We start from the raw sequence: 23,199 nt of genomic DNA on the forward strand, positions 1-23,199 counted from the left end.
TAAAACAAGCTTCTACATCTTGCTGAAAAATTATTTGTAAATTAGTTTTGTCTTATTCAAGGTGACTAACATATCTGCACTAGAAACTAGACAAAAATACTTGGTAAGATTTTGTGTTTTTGCAGTGCAGTCATTTAATTTCAGTGTGTGGACCGAGCTTCTGATTTGAAGCCTGGACTGGGCGAACACGGACCCTGCAGCGGGATGCATCTCTGCTCGGTGTAAAAGACGGTCTGAGCATGGCTTGTCCTGTTCCACTCTGGAGTCAAACATGGAGCCTGAAAGAAGAAACATCAAACTAAGAATTAGCATCCGCGGCTAGCTGCTGGCTGGGAAGAGAAAACGACTAGACGAAGACGGACCTGAGTGTTGTTGTGGGTGTTGTCGCAGCCCGACACCCAGTGGGTTAGTGTTGGAGGTGTTTCCGGTCTCTCCTCTAACTCCGGCAGGTTACACGTCTGTAAGATCTGCTGCGTTCGCTGCTGCCAGTTTAGAGTTCTCTCTACCAGATAGTTCAGGGCGTCGCCCTCCGGCAGACGCACGCCTACGTCGTGCAGGGACGCCAGCAGGGAGAGGACCTTGCTTAGCGGGGGCTTCTCGGACCGCTGGCAGTGCGGACAGAGCCACGGCTGGGTTTCGCGCGACTCGGCCGGGTCCCTGACGCACACGCTGTGGAAGGCGTCCCGGCAGAGCTCGCACTGCAGCATGGCTCCCATGGGCGCCTTCTGGCAGAAACACACCTTCAGGTCCATGCAGTCCGCTGTGGGGAGGAGCTTCGACTCGTTCGCCGCCCTGAGACTGAAGAAGGTTTCCATCTCCCTCACGCGCAGCTCCTCCAGAGTCGCCATCTGATTGATGAAATGAGTCAGTTTTATTTCTGCACAGGTTAAATGTGACTTATTATGCTCCCTTAAATAAGTTAGGCCCATCTATGGCCTATACAAAACATGTCCATTAAAATGTTTGCCCAAAATCATTCTTAGATTAAGAAATGTCAGTCTGGTCAGTTCTGTCTATTTTGAGCCATTTCAGGGCCTCTGCCACTTTAAATCAGAATAAACTGCTGTTGGCCACGCCGCCCAACTCAAAGTTTCTCATTCAAATGTGAAGATAGCTCCAAACTGAAGCACAATTATACTACCGTACATCTTTGAAAAGCATTAGTAGAGCCTCCAGCACAATCAACAAGAATGCAGCAAGTGGTTTCTGGATGGTAAGTTGACTACAAGACACTTGTCTTTTCCAACAGCCATTGTACAGTGGTAAAACCAGCTGAGCTCCACTTGGGTTGCTAGGTAACAGGGCAGTCCCCGTTGAATGTGACTTAACAATAGGGAAGTTTATGAAACGGCTAATTTTCCAGACACCAAAAAACATCAACTTATTCCCAAAAACACAGCAGAGTGTTTTTTTTTTTTTTTTGAAGTGGTAGAAACTGAAAAAGAAGGACAAAAACGCACAAAATGTAAATTTTGTGTAATGGATCCCCTTTAAAAATGTTATCTGGATTCTGGTTGCTGGGAAATGGACCCAAAATTAGGCCACAAATCTTTTCTTTGCGTTCCACAAGGAGACAAGAAATCATTTGATTAAAATTAAACCTGTAATCAGCTTAGATAATATTCTGAATGTTCATCTAATATTCAGAAAACTCAAGGAGAACTAGAGATGGATTTGTTTAGTTTTATTGTACTGATGCTTCTTTTGCTAAAAGAAATCAGTCGCACACAGGCTTTAGTGTGATTAGCAATTAATGATGAAAAAATTGCACATTCTGCATTTGTTTTCATTTAAGAATCTGTAAGAGGAAGAAGAGAGACACCAGACCCAACAGTGCAGGTGATCTGAAGCGAGTTGTCAAAGCAGTCTGGGCCTCCATTACACCTCAGCTGAACCACAGGCTGATCTCTTCCATGCCACGCAGCATGAATGCAGTAACTCATACAAAAGGAGCCCAACCGACTGCCTCTGCTGCAGCGTACATGGGCAAACCTTTCAGAAAAGCTACTGTTATATTCTGCTTTTCTGAATGTCGAGTTTTTATTGGCTTTAAGCTATAGTCATCAAAATGAATAAAAATAAACACTTAAAATATTTAGCTCTGTGTGTAATGCTCTATATAATATAAGAATTGAACTTTTAAACAACTTCCATGTGATTTCCTGTACTCACTGCAGAGGTAGAGTCCTGGGTCTCTGAAAGAGCTTTTTCCACATCGCTGAGAGAGTTCAGTCGTGTGGGCTTCTTTTTGTTATTTTTCAGGGATTCTTTCCCCTTCTTGGCCTTCCTCTTCGGAGAACCGACAGCTCCAGCTTCAAATCTTGGACACAGGACCTGCATTAAAACAACATAAATAGCTAAACATTAAAGCTGATGACTCAAATATTAAATACCTCTGTTGTTTTTAACTTACTCTGCAAAAACACAAAATCTTACCAAGTATTTTTGGTTTAGTTTCTAATATAAATATTGAAATAAGGCAAAAACAAGTAACTTTTCTAGGAGCTTGTTTTAATAAAAATAATTTCTTAATATTGAAGAAAATGTGTTAGTTCTGCTGGCAGATTATTTCAATTCTAACATGGGGAAACTATCTTGTTATAACTTAAATAATCTGCCAGTGGAAGTAGAACTTTTAGCCTTTAATATGGGAAAAAATGGGTAACACATTATTTGACGAGTTGTGAATAAGACTGACATGAGAGACTGTCATAAACATGACATAACACCTGTTATAAACATGAAGGAGACTTTATGAATGCTTATGACTGTTGTCATGAAGTGTCATTTGGTAAATAATGACACTTTTAATGCAAAGTTGACACTTTTAATTGACTTTTATAGGAAATATTAATGGAACTTTGCATTAAAAGTGTCCTTATTTACTGAATGACACTTCATGACAACAGATGTAAACATTTATGAGGACTCCTTCATGTTCATGACAGTCTCGTGTCAGTCTTATGCACACCCCATCAAATAAAATGTTACCAAAACCGTCTTGGTCTACCGGCTGATTATGTCACTAATTAAAAAAACGTATTTGTCATTATGAATGAATTATTTAGCTCTTAAATCTTGCTGAAAAGTAACTTGTAATTTAGTTTTGTCTTATTCCTAAACTAAACCAAAGATCCTTGGTAATATTTTGTGTTTTTGGCTCTTCCACAGGCTCAGATCACAAATTTCAAACCTCATTCAGCCACCGTCTGACAGATTTTAAATACGGACATGTTTCAGTAAAATGTGGTAGATAAAGAAAACATCTGTGTCGATTTATGATCTGTACAATAATACCTCCAGCAACGTAAGAGTCGAGTCCTTCAGAAGGAAAGTTGCGGCTGCAGATTCTTTCCACTTCTGCACGTCTGCCATCAGAGACTCCAGCCGATCCAACGGCTCCAGCTGCACTTGGATGGCTTGTCCTCGTAGCAGCATGTCGGAGAGGCTGTCCGCCACCAAAACGCAGCCGCTGGCCTGAAGGAAGCACAACTTCTGAGTGGGAAACTCAGAGTTTCAACACTTTTCCCACAGTAAAATTCAGACACTTCTCAAGCATTTTCAAGGTAAGTTTTCAAACTTTTCCAGCACCAAACTTTGGAGATAAAAAAACAAAACAAATGAACTTCAATTCATTATTACATGACATCATTTATCAATGTTATTAAAAATGTCTTGTGATAGTATTCCACATTCTACAGCAGGGACAATGTAAACTAAAATATGACAAACATAATATCACAAAATGATATTATGTTCTATTCATCTGACTAATCCGAGAACAAAACACTAATTTAATAAAAAAAATCTCAAAATTTAAATAACGGTCCTTCACTTAAAACATATAAGCCAACATCTATTTCAATTACACAGATCAATAAGTCACTGATTATTACTTTCCAGCTCAAACTAAGCAAAGAAAAATATAAAAAGACAGTTACAAATAATTATTTAAAAATATTCTTGCCAAGTTTTCTCACATTTAACAAATAGAAACAGTTTCGGTAATTCCAACTAACCTAAAACAAGAAAAGTTTAATCTGATTTAACTTCACACAGAGTGAAAAAAATGTGTGTGTGTCTTTTTATTCAGTGTGTAAAAATACCTGAGTTCAACTGTAAGTAACATTTTCTAAGTTAGGCTTTTAATCTAACATATGAAACACTTTGCAAACCTTGAAAACACTCAAATGAAATTCAAATATTTTCAAGGATTTCCTCACCTGACGCTCCTCGGCTTCCTGGAGCCACTCCCGTGCTTTTCTGATGGTGTCTTTCAGCAGCAGACAGTTCGGGAGGTGAGCTGGGATGACGGAGGCCTTTTCAGCCGCAGCGCTCAGAGTCTCTATGGAGTGGGGTGGCCTGGATATAATACATCACGATTTCAGTCAGATTATTTAGCAGCAGACGATTTGAATGAATCTGTTTATAAGATTCTTACAAATAAACGGAAAAGGTGCTGCAAACACAGTTTAAAACCTGAGATTTTTGTTGTTAAACTTTTGAATAGTTGTTTTGTTCCAGGAATTATGTATCTTTAAAAAGAAATTGTGCATTTTTCGACATTAGATTAATGGAGAAGCGGCTGCAGCCGTGCATCAGGTGGTGCTGCGCTCACCTGGCCTTCAGCAGGCTGCTCGCCTTCTCCTCCCAGTGCTCCGACAGAGTGAGCTGCTCCTGCAGGCGCGCCATGGCTTTCTCCACGGACGGATGAGGCGCCAAGCCAACTCCTTGGTCGATGAGTCTCCTCATGGCCTCCAGGGTGAGCGTGTTGGGCTGGGCGCTGGCCAGCTGCACGGCCTCCAGCCACCTGGCCTGCTCCAGCCGCTCCCGGAGCTGCGGCAGCTCCGGCAGGTCCACATCGAAATCGAAGCTGACATCCAGGAGGCTCTGGATCTCTGCGACGCTGGGAGACTCCTCCATCAGGACCTTCTCGCTGTGCTGCTGGAAGTCTTCGATCCGATTCAAGAGTTCCTACATGAAAAGAAACATTAATTACTTTGCCTTTCAACATTTGCTTAATGCTACACACACACACACACACACACACACACACACACACACACAGAGTAGTGTACAATAGTAGTACTTTGTTTAATTTTTTTTTTGTTTATTAATTTTCCAGGGGACCCAGGCCCCCTGCAGCCCCCTCTTGCAGCCGTCACTGTTGCCACTTCTCAGAAATCAGAAAGTGCTTCATAAAAGTATTTATCCCCATTAAACTTCCTTCATATTTTGTCACAAACTTCAATGTATTTTATTAGGATATTATGTAACAAACACAAAGTGGTCAGTAATTTAGAAAATTAAAAAATGAAAAGTGTTATATGTATTTGCATTGACCCCTTCACTCTGATACCCCAAGATAAAACTCAACCTAAACCACAGAGGAGAGAAAACTTTACAATCCAAAGAGCCATTTTCACTAAAGGTGGGCAAATCGATCCAAAATATCAATAAAATTAATTTTGTATCAGTATAGAATCAATGATTTAGTTTCAGATTCACTGTTTTGTGTTGTAGTTTCTAAACTTTACCCCCCCAAAAAGATGTTTTGATTTGCTCTAAAATGTTTATTTTTTCCACAATTGTTTTAGAAAAAAATTACATAAAATCCCTCAAAAAAGGAAAAATTAATTTGTGATGTTAATGTAAAAAAACTCCAAAATGTTCCTCTTCCTTTCCGTACCTTGAGCTGAGGCGCCTGCGGGAGGCTGCAGCACAGGTTGTACAGCTGCCTCACAAAGGAGCTGAGCTCTTCCACCGTCAGCTGGCTGCGAGACTTTCCACTCCCGCACCGATACCTGGAACAACGGGGAGACTCACCCTGATGATGCCGACACACCGGAACAAACATCTAAAAACAAATTTAACCTTTATAACGATGTTACCTGGTCTGCTTCTTGCCGTTCAGCAGCTGCTGAGCCACCGAGGCGCATTTCTCTGCGTCTTGTGTGACGAGACGCAGCCGCCGCAGCAGGTCGTTGTCGGGGAACAGTCTGGTCTCTGACTCAGTGAGAAGAGAGCGGAAGACGGGCAGACCTGAGGAGAGAACGACGGGTCAGACGCCGTCTGATTAACGCCTTCACAACCCAACACTGAAATGACGAAGGAAACACAGCTAAGGGTTGTGGACTAAAAACTTTATCGAGATATTTTCTGGGACTATTTTGAGGATAAAAGCGAAATAAGAACTATTTATTACTTCTTTTTTTAAGAAACTTTATGGCTGTGGCTGCATGACACAGGAAGCAAAAATACTGATATTTAAAAAACATTCACATTTGTAAATTGCGTCTTTAGGACATCAGTCACATAAACAAAAGTGTGATCTGCATCACTAACCTGCACACAGTAGACGCATTTAATCACATTTTCACATTTATTGATATTTATCATTGAACTAACAGAGGAGAAAACACACTGCAAAATCACAAAATCTTACCATTTCTTAGTCTAGGTTTTAGTGCAAATATCCTAATGCTCTTGAAGTAAGACAAAGCTAACCTCTTAGAGCTTGAATACACTGTGTAAAAAATGCAGCTAATTTAGATAATTAACACAAACAGCAGATATCAAACCTAAATATTTACGACTACTGCTTCACTTATTTAACGTTTTGTTTTACTCACCTTTTTTCTTCTCCAGTTTGGCCTCCAGAGTCTGAGTGACACGAGAGGCCCATTCGTCATAGAGCTCTGCTCGCTGCTTCACGGCGTTCATCATGGGGAACAGGTCATCCATAGTGTATCTGTAGCTGCAGGAGCAAACACAATGCCACATTTAGCTCTGGAACCGCAGCAGCTTCACAATGCAGCAACTTTTAGAGGAAAATTATACATCTAAGGCAGTGGGTTTTAAAGTGCGGCCACCAGGGGGCGCCAGGGAGGACAAATCAAAATTAAATGACTCTTAAAAAATAAAATGTAATCTGTTTTTCTATCATTATTGTAAAATATTATTTAAATAACTTGTTAGAATGCTGATCATCTTTCTGAAATGGAAAAGTTTCTGTAAAGTAAAAAGGCAGAAGGAACCGTCCAGCAGCCCTGCTGCAGAAAACACGACGACTGTGGAGATTAAACAAAATTTGATGTGATGAATATAAAATATTTCATATTTTTTATTATAAAAAGAGGGGATTATGGTGGAAAAATTTTAAATATGTAATATATTGTAACATAAACCTGATAAATACATCTCCACCTCAAACCTCATCAAAACTAAAATCAGAAGGGATGAAGAAGCACATATGCACAGCAAAAACACAAAATCTTACTAAGTATTTTTGTCAAATACCTTAATACAATCGAAATAAAACAAAACTGACTTGTAAGTAAATTTTCAGCAAGATATAAGAGCTTGTTTTAAGTAATTCCTTTAACATTGATGAAAAAGTTCTAGTTCTACTGGCAGATTATTTCATTTATAACAAAACATTTCTCCAGTGTTTTAAGTGAGATAATCTACAAAAGGAACTAGTACTTTTTCATCTACATTAAGGAATTGTTGTGATAAAACAATCTCTTATATCTTGCTAAAAAGGTAACATGTAAGTTAGTTTTGTCAAATTTCAAATAAACTAAGATATTTGCACTAAAAACTAGACCAAAAATACTTGGTAAGATTTTGTGTTTTTGAAGTGCACTAAATGAACTAAAGTGAATAAAAGGGGAAAAAAAAAACATCCTAAAAGTTGATGTTTCTTTAGATATGTTGTAGTATTTTCTGGGTTTGCTGAGGGCCAGAAGCTAACAAAGCATTGAAACGTTTGGGAACCTCCTGATCTAAGCTGCGGTTTCATTAGGAGGACAGATCACCTGAAGAAGAGTGCTAACAGCGATGCTAACGCTCAGAGAGAAGAAGCTTTTCCAGCAGTTCTTACTTGAGAGTGTAGTTGGAGACGTGGCAGGAGCAGAGGCTGTTGATGTGGTAGAGACAGACCAGCACACCTGGGCTGCAGGGGCAGGTGATGGCGGAAAGGTAGCAGGTGGTCCTGCACTTGGCACACTGACGCTCGTCATCTTGGAGGTGATCATATTTTGCCTCCTTGCAGTTCACCACCCCCTAATGGTGTTTAAAAAAACCCCCAACAGAATATGATTTTTACATTTTTCATTTTAGGAAATATTTATTTTTGGAAGAAAACTTAAGAGATTTCTGTAAATCTGTAAAGTTTTATGGAAAATGTGAACCGCTTTACCATCTTCTTGACTTTGTCCCTCAGTTCCTGCTCCTCTTTGATCATGAGGGCCATGTCCTTGTGAACGGCCGAGGCCAGAACCACGTTGAGCGTTTCTGCTTTGGTGGCCATGTTGCACACCATCTCATCGTGGGAGAAGACGTTGTACCGATGCAGCAGGCGGTAGTGATCCACACACTGCCTACCCAGGGGCATCTGGACACACAACCACAAAAAAACAAACAGGTTCCAATAATAAGCCAATGGGCAGTAACTAGCTGCATTTACTCAGTTACATTTATTTTAGGAAAAATTTATTTTTAGGCCTATCTTTACTTCACTGCACTTTTGACTTTTACTTGAGTAATTTTATTATGAAGTACTGAGTATTTACTTGAGTAAAATTTATGGATTCTCTCCTAATGAATGAAAAACTAACATGTTTTAACCAAAAATCCACCAGACACAGAGACACACCTGCAGTTTGTGTTGAAGTTTAATAAGTTTTATATTGAAAGAAACTGATTTAGAAAAAAAATGATTTTGCCTGATTTAGTTAGTTTTTGTTATTTACATGAATTATTGTCATTTTCATCCTTAAAATACCAAAATTTCCACATAACTGAATTTTGATCCATCTGATGTAATTTTTAAATGTTAAATTATTGATAATTTGATCAGTAACTCAGTACTTGAGTTGACCTTTTACCAAATACTTTTTTATTTGAGTAAAAATATGTTGAAGTAGCGCTACTTTTACTTGAGAACAACTTTTGAGTACTTTGCCAACTTCTGCTGCAAGGTTACACAGGTATGCCATAAATAACTGACTGATTGTTTTCTTTTTTTTCCTGTTTTGACCCTACACACGTTCTCTATCAGATTGACTTTGACTAGGCCACTCCAGAAAATCCACCATGTTGTCTTTAAGGTTGAAGTTTTCCTTTTATTTCTATTGTTTTTGTTTTGAAAAATAAGTATTTCTGAGTAAAGCTACATACCCAGTCCACGGTGCAGAAGTTGACCGCCTCAGCGAAGTTAAAGCCCTGATTAAAGCCGCTGTGATACGCTCTGGGAAACGTGATGACGAACTCTCCGGCGCACTGGTTGGTTCTGTAGATCTACAGCAGAGAGACGAGTTGTTGGTTTTTATTCGGGAGATGTGAAACAGACCGAGGTGATGACTGAAGCAGCGGGTACCGGGACGCCGTGCGCCATCAGCGTGTTGGGGTTCATGATGGTGACCAGCTGGTGCAGCAGGTCTGGCTGGGACTCAAACAGCTCTGGAGCCAGTTTCTTCATCACCTTCTCCAGCTGCTCGGCAGCAAAACCAGGAGCACCATACCAGGTCTTTGGTTCGCCCCTAAAAATGAACAACAGCATCACAAATAAAGCAGAAACAAGGAAACTGCACTGCAAAAACACATATGTTAGATGGTCTGTCTAATTTCAAGTGTAAATATGTCAGAAACAAAACTAACTTAATGGTAACTTTTCAGTCGTTTTTTAAATATATTGATAAAAAAAAACTTGTCCACTGGCAGATTATTTTCCCATGTTATCAGTGAAATAATCTCCCAGTGGACCTACTGCTTTTTTTATATATCAATACAAAGGAATTATTTACTCAGACTTACACTTTTCAGCAAGACGCTGGAGTTGATTTGAGTAAATAATCTCTTAATATTGGTGAAAGAGTTTTTGTTCTGCTGGTGAACAAGGACCAGGCACTGCGCTGTTACCTAGCAACCCCAGTCAAGTCCAGCCCGTCACCTAGCAACCCAGTTCTAGTTCCTCGGGCAGATTATTTCACTCATAACAAAACATTTTCCCATGTTATAACTGAAATAATGTGCCAGTGGAACTAGTACTTTTTTTAGTTACTTGTTTGTCTTATTTCAAGTGTACTAACATACTTCCACAAGAAACTAGACAAAATAATTCTTGATTTGGTGATTTTTTATTTTGCAGTGTGTGTCTCTTGTTCTACACACTTGAATTAAATGATTACACTACAAAGACACAAAATTTTAGTCTAATTTTTCTGTCTAATTTCTTGTGCAGTAAAAAACAACAACTTACAAGTAACTTTTCAGCACATTTTGAGTCAATAGTTCCTTAATGATGATAAAAAATGCCAGTTCTACTGACAGATTATTTCAATTGTAACATGGAAAAAGGTCTTGTTATAAGTGCAATAAGACATTTATCATCAAAATTAAGAAATTATTGACTTTAAAAAAACCTCTTACTTCTTGCTGAAAAGTTACTTGTACTTTAATTTTGTTTAATGTCAATATACTAAGATATTTGCACTATAATCTAGATGAAAAAATATTTAGTGACATTTTGTGTTTTTGCAGTGTGTCAGGAATGTGCTTATCTTCTGTTAGGATTGAAATTTTATTTCTTTTTATTGATACTTGTAAACAGTGCTGCCAGGTCCCGCTTTAAAAAGTGACTATAGATTTCAATAAGTGTTTTATCTGGGTAAATAAGAGTTATTATCATTATTACTTGGTTTAATGTTAAGTTTGGGATATTTTCAGATATTTGACTCCAGGAAAAAAAAACAAAAAACTATTCAATAATTTATTTTAACAACATCTGTGTTTTCAGCAAAGTTCTGAGTTTCCTTTATCAAACTGTGTTTGTGTTCCTGTATTTGTACCAGTGCAGGTAATTGATGGAGTAGCTCCAGTGATCCTCAATGTGCCAGCAGAAGGAGGAGAAGCACATGCCAACATAAAGCCAGGGCAGCGTCATTCCGCAGATGTCAGCTGTCACATGAGTCAGAACCGACGGGTTCATCATCGCCAGATTGTTCAGATTCCAGCCACATTTGAGGTATTTCTGCAGAAGACGAAAAACACAATGAATGTGATGCTGCAATAAATCCACCTCTTCGTAATAAATTGGATTAAAGCAGAGGAATGCAGTCAAAACTGATCACAGTTCCTCTGACATAGAGAGAATACCTCATCTGCTGGGGAAACCTTAAATTTTCCATTTGGGATGGGGAATCCGCTCCCAAACTCCTTGGAGGCGATATCAGCTCCGTACTCCACGGTGACGTCCTCCTCGATGGCTCCAACCAGGCGCCAGAACTCTTTCTCCACCAGCTCCATGGGTACCATCTGTCACCAGCACCAGGGGGATGAAATTTGAATTTAAAAAGGCTTAAAGCAACACAGACGAGGATGTTACTGTAGGAAAATACACAACTTACATGAACCGGCATGTTGAAGTAGTCGGATTTGAATGCATCTGCCATTTGGCCGAACGCACGCAGAGAATAGTCCCTGTGTGCCTGTTCGAATCCGAACGCCTCGTGAGGTTTGCTGCATTCCTGCAGGTGCAATTAAATACCGGTTTTATGTTTACATCCCAAATATGTAACACAGCAATGGTCTATTTTCTAGTGCAAATATTTTATTACACCTGAAATAAGACAAAAGCACCATACATGTGACTTTTAAGGAAGATGTAGGACTTTATTCTAAGTCAATAATCCCTTAAAGTTGAAGAAAAAGTTCTAGTCGTCTCGTTGTAAGTGAAATAATCAGTTAATTCTTTCAATACTTTTTATCAATACCTGGGAATCATTAACTTAAAACAAGCTCCTATATTTTGCTGGAAATCTACTTGAAAGTTATTTTGTCTTATTTCAAGTGCAATAAGATGAATGAGAAACTAGATCAAAAATACTTGGTAAGATTTTGTGTTTTTGCAGTGAAACTAAGGCTGAATCAGAGTTCGTTCACTTTTCCCCTCAGTAAAATTCAAGAACTTTTCAAACATTTTCAAGGTAAGTTTTGAACATTTTCCAGCATTACACTTTTGTATTGTGCTGTTACTAATCATGTCTTGTGATAATATCTGACATGATACAGCAGGGACAATGTAACAAAATGTTATGCCTCACATAAATTAATTTTGACCGTTATAACTGAGCTAAAACAAGATAAGTTTAGACTAATTTCACTTCAGACAGTGAGAGAAAAAAAGTGTTTTTTAATAAGTATATGAAAATGCTGTAAATAATGGCTTTGAAATTTAGGATATTCAAACATTTGGACTGCATTTTAAAACTGTGCAGTCAGTTGTTTAGGGCTGCAAATGTTACATAATCATTTGAAAAAAAAAATACAGATAAATATATCTTATAGAAAAGTCAAAATTCTTGTTTGGCTCAAAATCTAAGGCTGATTTTAAAAAATACACACAGTTTCCAAAAAGATCTAAATAAGTATAACTGGTTGTTTTGGAGTCATTCTTTTGAGGATATTTAGTGAAATTATTCCATCAAAAATATCTGAAAAACAGCTAAAACCTGCATTTTTTTTAATCAAATATCCTTTAAATCCATCAGTTGGTTCTTTATTACTTTTGCCTCCTAACATATAAACATGTTGCTGTATAAAAAAGTAACTTTATCTTATATTTCCCCTTTGCTTCAGGTCTGTTCTATGTAAACAGTGTAGTGACATCATGTGCCATTTGTGTCACCTGAGCCAGACACTTGGGGCACCTCCAGTCTCCTTTGGGGACGTCGTGCAGCGGGGGGATCAGACAGAAGGTGTGGTAGCTGTCGTCACAGCCGTCACACAGCAGCAGCCGGTCCTCGTCGCCTCCACTGCCACACACCAGACACACAACCAGATCCACCTGGGAGACAAAGGCAGATATATCAACTGGAAACTTTTCAGAGGTGAGACATTACAAAGTTTACTTTGGTCCATTCAGATCCACAGAGGCTGAAAGCCAGAAGGTTTGAAACATCTCACTGTTTTTACATGGAAATTCTGAACATCTGAACAGATCAGCTGCACAATGGGACGATTTTAAGAGATCTAGATGTAATTCACCCGATGGTCAAAGTTCACATTAATAAACGAAAGGACAGACGGACGGTCCATCCGTCCATGTCTTCATGGACAATGGTACAATGATGATTGGCCTTTTATCCATCATTTTAATTGTGACATTTCCAAACCAGAACTGTTGAATCTCTGACTTTGGAAACTATGACAGAATATGTATATCTTTATAGGAATAATAGTGAACGTCTCCTTCATGAGGCGGCTGATGAACGCTGATATCCGACGTTCAACTGAAGCTTTCATCATCATCATCATCAATTATTCAGCGATTGAACTTCTCTAGACTGAGGATGTTTCTACTTACTGGACTCGGAGGAATGAGAGGAATCATCTTCTTGTAGCGAGACTTGAATTTGTCTGCTTCGATTATTGGTTCCTTAAACTCGACTGGTTCCTGTTTCACTAGAATGGGAATCGGTTTTTCTGCAAGGCAGTAAGAAACCTCAACGTTACAAAGAGCAGCTTTTATATTTTATATACAAATTCAATTTGTATATAACTTAAAATCTGGCAAAATGCTCTTTAGATATACTTTCTTAGTGTGTATGTCTATTTCATAGTAAATTATGTTGATCCTGCTACATTTCGGGAAGTAGAAGTTCCCTTGTCAGTCATTTCTGAATGTTCTTGTCAAACATAATCATATTTAATCCTGGGTTCGTACACATTTCCTACAGTAAAATTCAAGCACTTTTCAAGGTAAGTTTTCACACTTTTCCAGCATCAAACCATGGAGATAAAAGCAATGCAAATATTCTAATCTTAAATGTTGAAGTTTCATTAGCTGGAAGCAGAAAATCATCATGAATAACAGAGATAAAGCTTTATGTAATGTTTCTACATTATGTGTTTCACTTTGTGACGGAGTTACTGGAAAAAGCTAACTATTAAATAATCTAATTTATTGAATATGACTATAGAACAGATGTTTTTTATATAAAAGGTTTGTTTTTTTACATATTTGTTAAAACTGTTGTAACAGTTTAACATGAGACAGATAATCTGTGAAAAGATCCACCTCCTCCCTGAAATGCTCCGCTCCTGACCAAAAACAACCAATCAGAGCAAAGAGGAGGGTCTTAGCGCTGTCAATCAAACACATGTAGTCGCTGCTAATTATGCTAATGGTGGAGAAACAACTTATAGTTACAGGTAAACTGTTTATCTCACATCATCAGTGGCCATGCTAACTAGCTGTAGCATTCATGACAGGCTATGCTAGCTATAACTGGTTGTTTCTAGATTGCACTGGGAGCACTGGGAGCAGGCAGAGGAGCTTATCTGTCTAATAACATACAGTCACGACATAGTGACAGTTTTAACAAACGTGTGAAGGACATATTTTATTTTATAAAAATGTTACAAACTGCAGCTTTAAATTAGTTACATGCTTTACTTTTTGCTGTCTGAGACGAAGAGTCTGACCTGGTTCCTGCTTTATGACAATAGAGCCCATCCTCCTCCTCAGATTGGGCTTGCTATCCCCCGTCTCACCTGGCTCGGTCTTCACACAGGTAGTCTGCACCGGCACAGAACAAAAAGTGAAACTACAGGCAACCTCAAACAGTAAAAGACACTGTGAAGCTATTCTTGGAACCTGCGGTGAAAAGTGAAGCCGCAGCGACTCTCACCTCGATCTTCATGCGCTTGGCTCGGCGAGCACTGGGGCAAACATCAGGCAGGGGGGCCGGCGCTCTCTGAACCGCCTCCTGCAGCTTGGGTTCGTCGACGCTCATCGCCTCCGCCAACTGGTCGGGTTTCTGGACACACTGAGGGAAACAGAGTCGGTTTAAAACCCAAACCTGCTGGCTATGAGCAGGGATTTGCATGTTTGAGAGGAAATACCTGCAAATACAGATATGAGGAAGTTATAAATACGGACAGAATGGGACACAAGTCTGAAGATACCAGGAGGATATCGCTGATATGAGTCTATGCACTGCAAAAAGACAAAACCTTACCGAGAAGTTTTGGACCAGTTTCTAGTTCAACTATCTCAGTACACTCAAAATAATACAAAACTAATTTACAAGTAACTTTTCAGCAAGAAATAAGAGTTTGCTTTAGTAAAAATACTAGTTTCACTGGCAGATTACTTTATTTATAACATGGGAAAATGTCTAGTTATAATAGAAATAATCTGCTGGTGAAACTAATACTTTTTTCATCAATATTAAGAAATTATTAGCTTAAAACAAAATCATATATCTTGCTTTAAATCTATGCATATTTTTTTAATTCAAGTGTTCAAAGATATTTTAACTAGAAACTAAACCAAAACTACTTAAGATTTTGTGTTTTTGCAGTGAATGATATGATTTTACATTGTGATACTTAAAAAGCCAATTATTGAAGGTACTTGTGACAGGATAAATCAATTTTATTGATTAGTTAATTTTTTGATTTATAAAGATTTAATTTTGGGAAAATCTGGATATTTTTTCCACCAATGCTCTCCTGGGGTTTCCATAGTTCAGAGGGCAGCCATCTTGTTTCACAGCTTCTATTTATTTGAACCTTGAATTCATGTCAACTCTACCATAATATATTACATACACACTACAATGTTTCTTACAATTATGAGAATAAAGTCACAATATTACAAAAATAAAGTTGTACAGCAATTAAGTCTAAATAAAGAGTCAATATAACCATAAAAAAGTTGTGGTATAAGGAGAATTAAGTAATTTTATGAGAACTCCAACACGGAAAATAACAAAAAATATAAATGAGGAATGCTGGGCATCTTGTGAAGTTATACTTTGGTATCGGTTTTACAAATAAGGAAATGTTTTATTACATCAGCATCAAATTATCATCAGTAGCAGGACTTTAAATCTGAGGTGATCACATCAGATCCTGATAACTAGAAGGAAGCCTTTTCTAATCAAAACGACCTTTTCTCTTAACTTCAAGACGTTCTTCTAAAAATGTCTTTATTTCACTAATATTATGGTTATATTCTCTTAAATTAACATTTATTCTCGTAGCCTGGTTGTACAACTCATAGAAGGGATGATTGAAATAAAATCCACTTTTTGAAGAATTTTGTTTTTAGTAAAGAAAGTGACTTTAAAAATTGGAGATTTTACTTGAAAGCCATGTCGCTTATCATATCAGGTACTAAATTACGTGGTATTTGGCTGTGCAGCCAGAAGACAATAAGGCCAAAAGAAGGATGTGGTTAATGAGAGTTTGTCACCTAAAACAAGACAAACACGTCAGATCTAAAATAATTTCAGGCTTGTGCTGAGGCCTGCTTCACCTGCTGTTTAACTTCTGAGGTTTAATAAGTAACAATGGAGGACAAATGGTTCAAACAGCGCTCAGCCAAACAAGATGAAATATTAACTTCTGGAAATTTAAATATGAAATAGCAGCAAAAACAAAGGTGAAAAGTGAAGTTAAAACATTAGTTTTGTTGTTTCTAAATGAAAATGAACTTGATTTCTTTACTTTATTTGAGGTCTGAAAGCTCTGCATCTTTTTCATTATTTTGACCATTTCTCTTTTTCTGCTAATAAATACTAAATTTCACAGACATGTTGTCAGTAGTTCGAATAAACGACCAACGTTCATTTTACTCAAACATTTACCTATAAAGAGAAACTGATCAGTTTAACTTCTTCCAGAGCTGTATTTCGTTTAAAATGCAATTAACTCAAAATTTAAATCAAGTCCCACCGCCACATTAAATGCAGTTAAAACACACTGAGGTTTGAAACATGAGAAGTTCAACAGGTGTGAATACTTTTGCAAGTCATTGTACATTATGGGCTCCAGCTCCTCTGCAGGTTCAGACAATAGGTGGACGGATGAATGGATTTTATATTAACTGATATCTCAGCGTCTTTTTGTGCTTTCAAACAGTAAAACTCCTCCTCCTTTGTCTGTAAGAGTCAAGAACTCCACAAAGTTTTAACTTCTGACCTTATTTCTGCCTGGCACAGAAACAAAACCACAGCTGGATGCACGTGATAACACCGAGGTAACTTGAGAGCAAATACAGCCGAGTCAAGCTGGAAGTATGGCACAACGGCCACCTACCCACCCACACAGCACATGCATTTTGGTTCATTTCAAGCTTTAGCAGCTTCGCAATCGTCACTCAAACGTACCTTTTCAAGGTCAGGATCAGCCTCCAAACGCATCAGTTTGGAAGCTGGTTCTTGTGCCTGAGGCAAAAGAGAGCTTTGGTAATAAAACATTTTAGAGTGGCCTGACCAAGCGGCCACACAGAACCAATTCAAGAACAATATCACAGAAGCTCTCTTTGTTTTTTACGGTGCAAATGCAGTTAAAGTCACAAGAAGACACTAAACTATAACAAGAGGCTCCAGCGGCAGAGTGTACTGGTTCCTGCACTCTGAACTAATTATATTTACACAGAGAAGGAAAAAAAAAACAATTTCTGTCACATTAGATTTACTCCACATGTTCTCTTTATATGTAGTTTAATGTTGATACATAAAAGGTGGAGAAATTATGGTAGGAAGCAGATTTTTAGGTAGGATGATTAAAAAGACGGACATTAAATCAGATTAAACTGATTTTACAACAGGAGATTTAACACTGGAAGTGGAAAACATTTTAAATATCCAAAATAAATAAACGAAACAACAATTAAAATTAATATGAAGTCTCTGTAAACAAAACTGTCCTTCAAAAAAATGGCTAGTTGAGACCAAAACACCAGACTGAAGACTTTCGTCATCTAGTTTTTGGTAGAAAGAGAGAGAAAAGAGAAAAGCAATAACTTACGCAAATGGAAGTGATTGACTTTGTCTTAATTTATCATGTAATTAATTGATTTATTGCGACAGATCTAAGCGTTTGTACACTTTTCCGGCAGTAAAATTCAAGCATTTTCCAAAAAAATGTCCAGTTTTCTAACATTTCCAAAGCAAGATTTTGGAGTTAAAAATAAAACAAATAAACTAAAGAAGACTGTTTCAGTTATTCTAGATCAGGGGTAAAGTAAACTGAAATATAACAAAATTTTATGTCACATAACTGACATAAAACTGTGATTTTAACTGACCTAAAAACAAGAGAAGCAGAAGAAGTCTGACTTAACTTCAGACATTCATATTACATGTATGAAAATATCTGGTTTCAACTGTAAGTAATGTTTTCCAAATTTAGACTTTTAATCAAACGTAAGATTACACTTTAGTACAAAACTGTGCAGTTTGAATATGAAGCACTTTCAAGGATTTATACAGAAATCAAGCACTTTAAAAACCTTGAAAAAATAAATTGAAGTTCAAACACTTTCATGCCCCCTGTTCATAAATCAGACTAGAACTTAAAAACTGTATTTTAGGTTTAAAATTAAACTGAATGTGACTTCTTAAATTTATCTGAGGGTCACAATGAGAGTGCAGGGACTTGAGAAGTTAGGTGAATGGTCGACCTCTGCAGTCAGAGCCTTCTTGACTAATTATCTACACTTTTACTAAGAAACCAAAAACTTAGTAATGCAGAATTCAAAATTATCTTTAGAAAAACAATATCATATATTTTTCTCCAAAGCAAATCACACAGAAATCTTTTGCACGGCGGTTTGGTTTCTGCTCGTTTCATTTTTTTTGTTGTTTTTCATTTTTTTCACAAACAGCATCATTTCAGATGATGACTGCAGATTGCTGTCATGCCGATACATGCGTGCAACTCACCAGCAGGTTAGCTCCGTTCTGAAAAAGATTGTAGGGATAGAGGATTCTTTCGTAATGCCCTCGCAGGTGTGAGCCGACGGCTTTGCCGGGAGAGAAGCCCATTTGAACTGCGATCTTGGTCCACCGCCTGTCCTGGCAGACGATGTCAAATCCCCCCTCGTCTGCAACGAGCTGAAACGGCACAGAGTCACGTCAGCGGAGTCTGTTTCTGAACTCTATGAGACATATCTGTCTGTGAATAATGAGAGGTGGAAATAATGCACCTTGTTTAGCTTATATAAGTCCAAGATCTTCCTCTCCACATGAGGGATCTTCAGAGTGCATCCCTGCAAATCCCAGAATTTGGCAATCTGGTCCAAAAAGTTGAGCTTGACCCTCGTCTGTGCCTATAAACAAAAACAAACAAACAAACAAAAAAATAAATATTTATTTCCTCCAAAATCACAGCGTGGTGACCTAAAGTATCTTTTTTTTATTAAAAAGCATCATCCTCTTACCAAAAAGTGTTACCTCATGCTAAAAAACATTCATAAAGTACCTAGAGTCTAAATATAAACAAATGAATAAAAAACAAAAAGATGCAGATAATAGTAAAATCACATCCGACATAATCTGATAAACAAAACTCACCTCCAGCTCATTGAGCCGCTGGATGCGAGGGACAAAGTGAAGCTTGTCAACATCGCAGGCAAATGGTGGCTGCCAGTCCTGAAGAGCAACGACACATAAAGGAACATGGAGGTCATGATAGCTGGCAGCCTGCAGACGGGATCCACCCTGTCATCGCTACACCCAGCCCAACAAAACTATTCCTTAAATATATTTATGCTATTAAGAAAGAGGCAACTTTTGAATTTGCTCTGAATATCAAACTTAAAGGAATGTTACGCTAAACTCTAATGATAGGCTTGTTTTGGATTTAAATAATCATATAGACAAAAATACTGATTGTTTACTGGTTATTTCAGCTGATAGAGAACATAAGCAGTACTAATCGCCTAACACACTTTATTTCTGTCAAACTTGTCCAGACCATTAAACAAACATAACCTGAATAAATACAAAATGCAGTTTTTAAAACAGAATTTCATTAATTAAAATGACTAAAGCTACATGAATCAACCAGGCCTGATTAGGGTTAAATGTGCACATTTAGGAAATTACTTAACTGAACCTGTCTAGAAACATGAAGTAGGCTAAAAGACGTCAAGAAGCATGCCTCAGTCAAAACAGATTTAAGAGCAGATGATTGTCTGGGGAAGGTCAAAAGGTCGTTTCTAAGGTTTTGGAGCTCCAGTGATTCTCAGTGAGAGTCATTATCGACAAATGAAGGAAACGTGAAGCCCTTCCAGAGGTGACCAGCCTATAAAAACTGCTCCGAGGGCAAGCATTGACTCAACCAGGAAGTCGCAAAAGAACGAAAAACTACATCTAAAAAAACAGTGCAGGCCTCACCTGCCTCGGTCAAGGTCAGAGTTCACGATTTAACAATAAGAGTGAAAGAGAGAGAGGGAGAGAGAGAGAGAGAGAAATAAAGAGACTGCTGGAGTGCAGGGAATAATTTTAGTGGACTGATGAGACAAAAGTAAAACATTCTGGAAGGTTTATATCCCATTTACATATGGAATAAAACTAACAATATTTCAGAAAAACCTTCAGACAGTCATGCATGGTGGTGGTAGTGTAATGCTCTGGGACTATCAAGTGTAGTGACTTGCTATAGGAAAACCTTACTCGCCTTAAGCAGAGGTACTTGGAAAATATTTACTTTTAGGAGTCGTTTTACAGCTATGTATGTTTTACGTAATATTATGAAGAATTAATACAGTAACTTGAGTAAAATCTCAGGATACTGTACCCAGTGACAGTAACTTCACTGAATGAAGAATAAACATATTCTAACTAAAAATGCACCAGATGCAAACCTACAGTTTACGTCAAAGTGAGACCTCCTGTTTGTACACAAGCTTTGTTATCCAAACGTTATTTAGAGGCCAAGTGAAAACTGGAAGTATTTGACCTCATTCAAACATAAATATTCATTACATACTGTAAATATTAGTTTCATAAGTTTTATACTGAAATATATTCATTTGTAAAAGTGTTTAATCAGCTTGAATCTGTAATAGTTATCTGTATGTTTTCCCTTTTAGGCTTTAAAACATCAGAATTTACACATAACTAAACTTTTTTCTGTCTCATTACATAATTTAAGTATAAAATCAAATGCTATGATCAGTTAATAATAATAGTACATTATATTTGTAGATGCCTTTCTCAACACTCAAGGTCACCTCAAGTACACACTGCATTTGAAATGAAAATTTTATTTTACTAAATACTTTCTTACTCTTACCTGAATATTTTCTTGAAAGCTGCTTTTTACTTTTACTTGAGTAAAAATATGCTGAAGTAGTGTTACTCTTACTTGAGTACAGTTTTTGGGCACTTTGCTCGCCTCTGCTTGTAGAAAAGTGAGACTTCCAGCTGCTTCCATTCACATTCACTTTATTTTACACAACATAATGTTGTCATAAAGACTGTTCTGGTGAAAAAAGAAATGCTACTTTTACTTGAGTACAATTTTTGGGTCTTCTACTCGCCTCTTGATTTATGCAGCAGAACAATGAGTAAAAGCACATGGCCAAGGCTAGCACTGAATGGCTAAACAAAAACGTAGCTAAAGTTATGTAGCAGCTGAGTCAAATCGCAGACTTGTATCTGATTGAGATGCTGTGCCATGATTTTAAACAAGTTGTTCATGCTTTGAAACTTTCTGGTGTGGCTAAATTAAGATAATTCACAAAAGAAGAATGGGGCAATATACATAGTTGTCACCAGATTATTTGGATTAGTGAGTGACTACGTTTTTTCACAAAGGTTCAGAATGGTACATAAAGCTTAAATGATACCTTAACTTGAAAACCCACATGTTTTATTTACTCAGCTGATTTTTGACTGGTGTTAAAATCTGCTTAAATGGGACAAAAACAATAAAAACGTAAGAAGTCTGTACAGGAGGATATACTTTCTCACAACCCTGTAGATCATTTTGTAATGTAAACACTTCTTTAAAAAAAAAAAAAGAAAGAAAGAAAGGGGTCAAAAACACCCAAAGTAACAAAATGAGCCCCAAGTACTTTGCTTTAAGTCTGTGGCCAACATCCCCCACTGACAGACAAAATGGCCAGATGGAAGACTCAACTCAATAGTCCAGCTTACCACAAAGCCAACATGGAGGACAACACCCTTCAACACAGGCTCATACATGAACCCTGGCTGGTTATGTGGTTGCTCATATTATCATAGCCTGCATCAATAAAAATATTTAGCAACATTGCGTTTTTAGCAATACTTCAAAGGTCATAACTTCATTTAGGAGAAAGGACTTTTTTCCTCCACTTTTTAAAAATCCATACTTAACAAGAACATCTTACATAACAGTTAAAAATGCGTATATATTAACGTGTGTATGAAAAATTGAACACACTCTGCGTCGGGTTTTTATTAGAAAGTGACCATGAAAGTGATGGGACTCACTCTGTGGATGCTCTTCAACTAAATAAATTAATAATTATGAAAGTCAGCTTTATGGCTTTAGGGCCATTAAAAGGACAAACACGGTAAAAGATGAAGCTTAATGTCATTTATTTTATTTTTTATCATCCGCATTTTCTTGCTATGCTTTCAGGAGCCGAATAGCTTCCGCATAGCTGCTGGTGTCAAAGCTGATAGCCTCATTATGACAGGTATAGCTAAGGTTAGCCTGCCAGCAGAGAGGATCAATGACCGGACCACCACCGAGGCTTTATTGACCTCCGACTATGATCCGGATTTAACACTCCGCAACAAACACACAACTGCTAGTACACCTCAACTAGATCAGTATATTTGGGTTAAATACAGGGTAAATGAGAAGAAGCTAACGGTTGCAGCACAAAGAATGAGGACCGCGGTGTGTATCCGCCATGTTGAACAGTCCCTTTAAATCCTAGCGCTCGTTCCATCTAAAGCCGAACTAACTCAGCATCCGCGCCCTCAAAAACCGAATAAAACAACTCGGCGCACTCACCGGCGGCGGCCGGACTTTGCAGATCCCCGTCCTCTCTGCGATGGGCCGGATCTTGTTGATGAAAGCATATGGATCTCGAAATTCTTCCCAGCTGGGCTCGAAGACCGGGCACTCCGGGGGAGGCTTGAACTCGTCCGGCCGAAGCAGGCTCATGGTCGTTCGGGACCCAGCGGAGTTGTGACTCAGGGGATCGGCGTGCTGCGGTCGGGCTGAAGGTGTTTTGTTTTTGTTTTTTCTTTTTTTTTTTTTTAATTTTTGTTCCGGTTATTCACCAGTCACAGTCGGCCTGCAGCGCGTCGACATCAACACGAGAGGAGGCAGATTATGCTCTCACACACATCTAACCGAAACACATACACACACATCCACGCACAGTCAAGAGAA

General features: G+C 38.0%; 1 protein-coding gene across 2 annotated transcripts in view; it reads right to left on the minus strand.

Moving 5' to 3' along the window:
* kdm5bb (lysine demethylase 5Bb) overlaps positions 1-23,199 on the minus strand; it is a 30,009-nt gene extending 6,810 nt beyond the window's left edge. Inside the window, exons 1-25 of one of the 2 annotated variants that reach the window (XM_015041107.1) lie at positions 22,816-23,199; positions 19,374-19,451; positions 19,007-19,129; positions 18,744-18,914; positions 17,184-17,240; positions 14,697-14,834; positions 14,491-14,584; positions 13,370-13,488; positions 12,692-12,850; positions 11,412-11,531; positions 11,161-11,319; positions 10,854-11,035; positions 9,383-9,545; positions 9,184-9,303; positions 8,204-8,398; positions 7,886-8,067; positions 6,633-6,757; positions 5,892-6,042; positions 5,690-5,804; positions 4,619-4,974; positions 4,224-4,362; positions 3,298-3,477; positions 2,173-2,334; positions 363-848; positions 194-278 (exon numbers count right to left, since the gene is read on the minus strand). In XM_015041107.1, coding sequence (XP_014896593.1) covers positions 194-278; positions 363-848; positions 2,173-2,334; positions 3,298-3,477; positions 4,224-4,362; positions 4,619-4,974; positions 5,690-5,804; positions 5,892-6,042; positions 6,633-6,757; positions 7,886-8,067; positions 8,204-8,398; positions 9,184-9,303; positions 9,383-9,545; positions 10,854-11,035; positions 11,161-11,319; positions 11,412-11,531; positions 12,692-12,850; positions 13,370-13,488; positions 14,491-14,584; positions 14,697-14,834; positions 17,184-17,240; positions 18,744-18,914; positions 19,007-19,129; positions 19,374-19,451; positions 22,816-22,968 — 4,012 coding nt within the window. In that variant the 5' untranslated portion in view covers positions 22,969-23,199. The remainder of the gene's footprint in view (positions 1-193; positions 279-362; positions 849-2,172; positions 2,335-3,297; positions 3,478-4,223; positions 4,363-4,618; positions 4,975-5,689; positions 5,805-5,891; positions 6,043-6,632; positions 6,758-7,885; positions 8,068-8,203; positions 8,399-9,183; positions 9,304-9,382; positions 9,546-10,853; positions 11,036-11,160; positions 11,320-11,411; positions 11,532-12,691; positions 12,851-13,369; positions 13,489-14,490; positions 14,585-14,696; positions 14,835-17,183; positions 17,241-18,743; positions 18,915-19,006; positions 19,130-19,373; positions 19,452-22,815) is intronic. The other variant, XM_015041115.1, reaches the window with a different exon arrangement.

Source organism: Poecilia latipinna, unplaced genomic scaffold, assembly GCF_001443285.1.
Source record: "Poecilia latipinna isolate Pla-1442-1.1 unplaced genomic scaffold, P_latipinna-1.0 Scaffold31, whole genome shotgun sequence".
NCBI lineage: Eukaryota > Metazoa > Chordata > Actinopteri > Cyprinodontiformes > Poeciliidae > Poecilia > Poecilia latipinna.